Source organism: Vombatus ursinus, unplaced genomic scaffold, assembly GCF_900497805.2.
Source record: "Vombatus ursinus unplaced genomic scaffold, bare-nosed wombat genome assembly UNPS02014864.1, whole genome shotgun sequence".
NCBI lineage: Eukaryota > Metazoa > Chordata > Mammalia > Diprotodontia > Vombatidae > Vombatus > Vombatus ursinus.
In genome coordinates this window covers 17,359,698-17,367,091 of record NW_020954642.1, presented here as the reverse complement: position 1 = coordinate 17,367,091, position 7,394 = coordinate 17,359,698, and the positions used below count along the sequence as shown (strand labels likewise).

The following is a 7,394-nucleotide window of genomic DNA, read 5'->3' as shown; positions in this document are numbered from 1 at the left end:
TTCGAGGTAAGTTAACACTGGTAAGGGATCTCCCACCTGCTATAATTATTGCTTTTGTCTTGCCAACAGCTGCCCATGGCCTTGGAGCACAGGGCCTTGTCACAGTAGAGGGTTCAAGAAGGGGCCAGAGCTACTGGAGGGGAAGAGCAAAGTGATCTTTTCCAGGGGAAAGAGTACAGAGGGGAAAGTGTACCCCTAGGAAGAAGCAGGCAGGTCAAACCCCAAAGGTCGTTCCTGGCAGTTACTAATATCTACCTCCCTTCTCCATTAACCAGGAACTAGGAACTTATACTCCTATTTCTTGCCTCTCCTGGTGGCTCTAGCCCAGGTAGATTTTAAAATCTCCCCCAGCCTTGGATTTTTAAAAAGTCTGGCCAGTTTTAAAGCTGTCAAAGGATTATGGAATAGCAGAGTGGTAGGGGTAGGGGGTTTCTTAGCATTTAAATCAGGTGATTGCTTTGGTAAGAAAGACTCCCAAAGTAACTTAGAAATGGACTGGAGGGAACTAATAATGCAGCCATTATTGGCTAATAATAATGGCCATTCCCTCTTCTACTCCGGCCCCAACCCCTAAATGGCTCTGAGACGTCAGTCCATGACCAAGGGGGCTGCACACCTGGTTTGGTCTTAGCTGATATGGAAGCACTTTGGACATCATTGCTGTTACTGTTGACAGCATGACCCCTTCAGGACTTGAAAGAAGCCTGAACCACTCTTCCCTTCAGTGGCTGAGGAGGCCGGAAATTGTTCACCATTCGGATCTTCTCATCATCCTCTGCAGTAAAAAGGAGGCTCCGGAATTTTTCCATCTGTGGGAAGGCAAATCGATACCACTGGCTTAGCCTTACAAAGTAGGTGATGAGTTCTGGCACTGGTGTAAATGTGAAAGATGAGACAGAACTGGGCTTGTGGTATTCTCTGACCCCTGCATTCTTTTCTGTCACACCCATGCAAAGGCAATGATTTCCCCATTTCATGTTTATTTTGTTGGCTTTTGGCTCCTGGCTCCCTAGTTTTTGAGATCCCAGCAAAGTTTGCTCAGCAAAACTTCCATTCTGTTTTCCTTTCTCAACTTTTCCAGTAGGGAACTCTGAACTCTAATTTGTCCTCCAGGCTGCTGCCCATCCTCCCACTTCATTATCTTTCCATATCTCCTCAAACTCTTCTAATCCCAAACCACTGATAAAAGGCTTAGCATGTTCCATTCTACTCTCCCGGTTGTGGAGAAAAAGTAGCAAATGGCACAGAGAAACCCCACCTCCCCACTACCACCATTTTATAGTCTTTCTCTCATGATTTGCAAATTCATTGTTTCCAATTGGGTGGGCTCTCAGTGAAATGCAATGGTTCTCAATGAGTATTTCTCTAACCACTTAGGGGTTCATGATCATAGTCTAAGCAGTAAATAATTGCCCAATTATGTTACAAATTTATTTTTCCTCTGTGACAACAAGCATGCGCATGTTTTGAGCATTATATGTTGGTTTCTACAGAGATTTGAGACCATCAACTTCTTTGGGGCAAAAGTTGTTATTGTAGTTATTGTGAGAATTTAATGAATAAAATCTAAAAAATATTATGAGTAGGATGAGTAGAACCTGGGGGTTCAAAATAATCCTTTGTTTTATGTTTTCAAACAAAAAACATTTGGGAAACACTGGTGCAGTGGAAAGAACTGTTTTCAGACGTCTCTGTCTATGGTAGGCAGCTAGATGATGCCATAGTTCACAGAGTGCTGGGCTTGGAGTCAGGAAGACTCATCTTCCTGAGTTCCAATCTGGCCTCAGAAACTGTCTGGCTCTTTGACCCTGGGCAAGTCATTTAACCCTGTTTGCTTCAGTTTTCTCATTTGTAAAAATGAGCTAGAGAAGGAAATGGCAAACCACTCCAGCATCTTTGCCAAGAAAACCCCAAATGGGGACATTAAGAGTCAGACACAACTGAATTGTCTGTAGTCCAAAGTCCATTAGATTATAAACTCCTTGAGATCGTTTGCCTCTTTTTGTATCTCCAGTGGTTAACACAGTGCCTGACACACAGTAGGTGCTTAATAAATGTTTGTTGATTGACTGTTGAGTCCTAGTCCTTTCTAGTTCTTAGCCTACTACTGACTAGCTCTGTGACCTTGGCCTTGACCTTTCTGGGCACAGATTTTCTCATCTGAAAAATAGGAATAGTATCCCTTCACTTCAACAAACATCTGAGCACCTACATCTAAGACATGGTGCTAGATCTGGGGGATAAAGGACAGTCCTTGTCCTCAAGGTTCTTCTGTTCTCCTTGGCTTTCACTACTCACTTATGCTCCCTCCTAACATTGTAAGAAGATGAAATGAAGTAACAGATGTCAATTTTTTTGTAACTTTCATTTGCTAAAAAAAATGGCGGCTTTTATTGTCTTTAGCTCCCATCCACCTAACCCCATTCTATTTCCATTCTATCTCCTGTAGTCTGATTCGCTGACCATTAACTACTCCCTACTAAATTGTTGGTCAATAATAATTCAAAATGTGACCCTGGCCTGGGTATTTTAAGATGCATTTTAACATGGGGCTCTCTAGTTGAAGCAAAAACCTAAGGTCCATGCAGACTTTCCTTAAAGTTTCTTCTTAAAAGACAATGAAGGGGCAGCTAGGTGGCGCAGTGGATAGAGCACTGGCCCTGAAGTTAAGAGGACCTGAGTTTAAATCCGGCCTCAGACCAAACACCTGTACGTACTAGCTGCATGACCTTGGGCAAGTCACTTTACCCCGATTGCCTCACAAAAAAAAAAAAAAAAGACAACGAGACTGTCCAACAGATTTGATTAGCTCAGGGGACCAAGGGTTGGCCTTAACATGGCTTCCTGGTGATAGGAGGACAAAAACAGCCCAGGATGGAGGTCAAAAGAAATTAAGTTTCTACCTTCATGACACCTCTCTTATGCGACAATTTCTCTCCCTTCACTACCATCTTAGTTCAGACCCTCATCAATAATCTTGTCTTTCCGGCTTTATGAGACATCATTCCCCCTCCTGCACTTTAAGATCTAGTCAGACTAGCCTCTGTTCCTCACCTACGCCATCTCCCACCTCTGTGTCTTTGCATTAGTCATTTCTCATGCCTCGAATATACTTCCTGCCTTATCTTCACCTCACAGAGGCCCTTTCTTCCCTTAAGATACACCATCATCTTTTGCACGGAGGCTTCCCAATTCCCCTGAATGTCTGTGACATCTCTTTCAAACGTCCTTGTTATAACGACTCTCTGTATGTGCATATATATGCATAATAATTTAACAATCTACTTTCAAGGAGCTTACATTCTAATGGGAGAGATAATAAGTACATACAAAAACATATAGCATAAATATAAAGTTAATAAATACATATATACTCTTATAGGGATACAATTACATATAAAAATATATAGCATAAATTTAAAAGTAATAAATACATATACCCATATATAACAAATAAATAATAACATATATTTATTACTTTTTATTATGTTATATTATTGCCTTTATATTTATGTGTATATATATGTGTATATATGTATGTGTGTGCACACACACACACATGCACATATAAGTGTGTGCATATAAAATATTTATATGTACTTGTCTCCCCCATGAGAAAGTAAGCTCTTTGACTAGGGACTGTCTCATTCCTTGTACTGGTATCCCCAGCACATGGCACAGTGCTGGGCAAGTAGCAGGAGCTTAAATACTTATTGATTTATTAGGTGACTTGGCTAAGGTCACATACAGGTAGTGAATAGTAACCTGGCATCCAAGCCCTGGTCCTCTGACTCCTCCAAATGCAGGGCACTTGCCATTGTACCAGGCTATCTCATAATGCAGAATGGTAGACCATGAAATTTGTCATCTGGGGGTAGGGGGGAGTCCTCAGCTGACTCAAATCATATCATGGACACTCATCTTCCCATAAGGTCGATGCTGGTGTGATGTCCTGTTCCCTGCCCTATCCCTTTCCCCTAATCCGTTATGACTCACCTGTTTCTCTGAAATTGTGATGGGCTCCTTAAGCACTATCCAAGTCACACTCTCACTCAGGGGTGGTGTGGTCAGAGACCCCGGGTAGGTCCAGTACTGGAGGTTCACAGGTAGGAGGCATTTGGGATTGAAGCTGTTGAACTGGGCTTTGGTTCCCTGGGAAGGGGAGTCAGCAGAGACTCTGGTTTAGGATCCTACAGGAGTAGTTTAGAGCTTGGGGAAGGTGAAAACAGAAATCCTAGCCTAAGGTTAGACCAGATAGATTTGTGGTTTCCTTGCCCCCTTAAATCATACTACAGAGTTTACTTCTATGGTAGCATAAAAAGAATGTTTGTCTAGTTGTCTGGAGACCTAACTTAGGTGGTCCAGTGGATTAAGCACAGGAATTGGAGACAGGAAGACCTGAGTTCAAATCCTGCCTCAGGTACCTACTAGTTATGTGACCCAGGGTGAGTCTCTTAATTTCTCTAAGGCCCTTGGGAGGTAGGTGCTATTATTACCCCCAGTTTATAGTTGAAGAAACTGAAGCAGGCATAGGCTGTGACTTTCCCAAGGTTATATAGCTAATAAGTATCTGAGGCTGGATTTGAACTCAGGTTTTCCTGACTCCAGGTCTGATCTATCTACTGCAGCCCCTAGCTTGTGGGATCAGAATCAATCTAATCCATCTTGCATGAGTCCTTCAAATCCCTTATAGTTGAAAATAGCTATCTTTCTCCCTCCTTGCCCCCCACTCCAAAGGCTATATGCCCAAACACATTTACAATTATAGCAAGTGGCACTTTAACTGGCAATTGAAACAGATTTGGAGAAAGGACAAAGAATGCAGAAGAAAGCCCCAAAGTCAGCAGAATACTCACTTTGAATCTGACCATGTACAGTGCATCTGTCAGTCTGTTCATGCTGGCATGTTCATCTCCAGTCTGGAATTTACAATGGATAAAGTGGTATTGAGAATGTCTTCTGGGCATGTTCATTTCTGGCCCAGGACTCAGCCCCCTGGACACTTCTCACAGTCACAGAGGTGTTGACAAAACACGTCCACATCCTCTTCTATCCTAACCCCTGAGTGTGCCTGGGGGTCTATTGGTACAAGGACAAAGTTCAGTCAACCCTGGTGAGGAGGAGGAGGTGACATTGCATGGCTTATAGTAGAAAACTGACCCCTTGCTTTCTCCAGTATGAATCCTAAACTATGAGAAGGGGAAGGAAATTTAGAGAACGTCTTTTCCGACCTCTACCCGATACAGGGATCTCCAATACAGCATCTGGGTAGATGATCATCCATGATGCCGGGTGCAGTGGAAAGAACATTCTGATTCTGGAATCAAGAGCTGGATTCAAATCCTAGCTCTCTTATTTACCTTCTAAGTGACCTGGGCTATATGCCAGGTCATAGCCCAGGGCTATACGGGCTATAAGTCACTTCCCCACTTTGGGACCCAACTTCCTTATCAATAAAATGAAAGGTTTGGACTATGGTTCCTCCCACATAGATCAAAGTCCTACAATCCTATTGCAACCTTAGAGATGAGGAAACTGAGAGGGGCTGTGACTTGCCCATGATCAGACAGTTAATGAAGAATCAGAAGTTAGGTTCCCTGATTGCCAGGCTATTATCCCTCCCACTGTACTACAAAGGGATTTTAAGCTCAAAGAAAGTAGCAGGGGGAAGTACACTGGGTTTAGAATCTTGAGAACCTGGGTTTAAATCCTATCTCTGGCAATTACTTCCTGTATGACCTTGGACAAGTCACTTCCCCTCTGTGGGCTTCAGTTTACTTATCTGCAAAAATAAAGGTGTTGAACTAGATGGTTTCGTAAGGCTCCCTCCAGCTCTAATATCCATAGAGCTATATTCTACAGACCTTGTGCTGAGATCTCTGAGAAATTATAGGAGTGGGTCAGGAATACACAGATATCTGGACCACCTGAACCCAGATTTAGATTTCCTGACTCAACCAGTGATCTTTCATCACTGTGATGTCTGGGCCAGAAGAAAGTTGCAGGTCTCAGCTTCCTTCTCCCCTTAACCCATGAAGAAGCATCAAATGCCAGGAAAGAATGGGCAGTATCATTGTTCTCCTCTGCTCATCCTTGGGATTTTCACTAAGTGCAGGCAGGCAAAAGAGAGAAGGGTGGGGAAAGGGGGGATGGAGATGTTTAGATAAACCTAGGAAAATCTAGCAAATTCACTCACCTCCAGGAAGATGCCAACCACAGCCAGGCCATCCGGAGCTGCAGCTGCTTCTGCAAAGGTCTTGTATTTTTTTCCATTCCAGTGGACCAAATGGAGCTGTGGAAAGGGATGGTCACACAAAAGCTAACTCTGGTCACCTCCAGTGGCTCCTCTGTTCTGGGCCCATCTAACTAGTGATTTATGGAGGCTAATTTGTTGCCTGCCTTCTGATCCCATTCTGGTCCCTCCATCAGGAAGTGTTAAGCCAGTCTCTTTGGTTATCATTCTAGTGCTTGGTTGGTTGATGAGGGTTGTCCAGGGTTATCCTTGAATCCAACCAGTTCTATATAATGGAAATCCTCACTAGATTTAGCAATCAGCGCTGCATTTAAATCATGACTCCAACACTTACTGGTTGTATGACCTCAGTCAACTCATTTTATCTTTCTACCCTCCATGTCCTCATCTATAAAACGGGAATAGTATTCCTTGCACTACCTGTCTCATGGAGCTGTAGTGTGGAAAGTGTTTTATGAACCTTAAGGTACTATAGAAAATGTGAGTTACAATTATTCTGGTCGCCTTGATGTTAGATTGGAGGCAGGTGTTATCAGGGTTTATCTTTGTTGACCTTTTCTACCTGATCTATCTCAACTCTGGACCAATCTCGTCTCCTTCCATTTTATCACAACCTGCTCTAGGTTAGAAAAGAATATAATATGGTAAAAATAATTGCACTTAAGGCAGAGGTATCTTGGTAAATGATTAACAACCAGGTTTCAAAAAAAATTACACATCAAACACACTTTTAAGCTTAATTTGCATTATTTTCCCAAATCACTTTCTTAAGTCCAAACAATCAACAACAAATCAAGTCCTGATATATCACACTTGCTGATTTCTGAGGTGTAAATGCTCACACTGAAAACTTAACCAAGAGCTCTTCCAGTTTGAGGGAGCTAAAGCACACCCTTGAAGGTGCTGATCTCACAGATGGTTAAGTCACCTGAGCACTGTCCTCACAATAGTCTTGAGAGATAGGCGATTGTTGTTCAGTCATTTCAGTCATGTCTGATTCTTCATGACCTCATTTAGGTTTTTCTTGACAAAGTGGTTTGCCATTTCCTTCTCTAGCTCATTTTACAGATGAGGAAACTGAGGCAAACAAGATCAAGTGACTTACCCAGGGTCACATAGCTAATAAGTGTCTGAAACTGTA

General features: G+C 42.6%; 1 protein-coding gene across 1 annotated transcript in view; it reads right to left on the bottom strand.

Annotated features, from left to right (window-relative positions):
- Positions 1 to 686: 686 nt before the first annotated feature.
- The window catches only part of LOC114027936 (carbonic anhydrase 7-like), a 15,144-nt gene continuing 8,436 nt past the window's right edge, over positions 687 to 7,394 (bottom strand). Inside the window, exons 4-7 of the mRNA XM_027842086.1 lie at positions 6,197 to 6,319; positions 4,857 to 4,919; positions 3,997 to 4,152; positions 687 to 809 (exon numbers count right to left, since the gene is read on the bottom strand). Of these exons, the coding sequence (XP_027697887.1) occupies positions 687 to 809; positions 3,997 to 4,152; positions 4,857 to 4,919; positions 6,197 to 6,319 (465 nt within the window). The remainder of the gene's footprint in view (positions 810 to 3,996; positions 4,153 to 4,856; positions 4,920 to 6,196; positions 6,320 to 7,394) is intronic.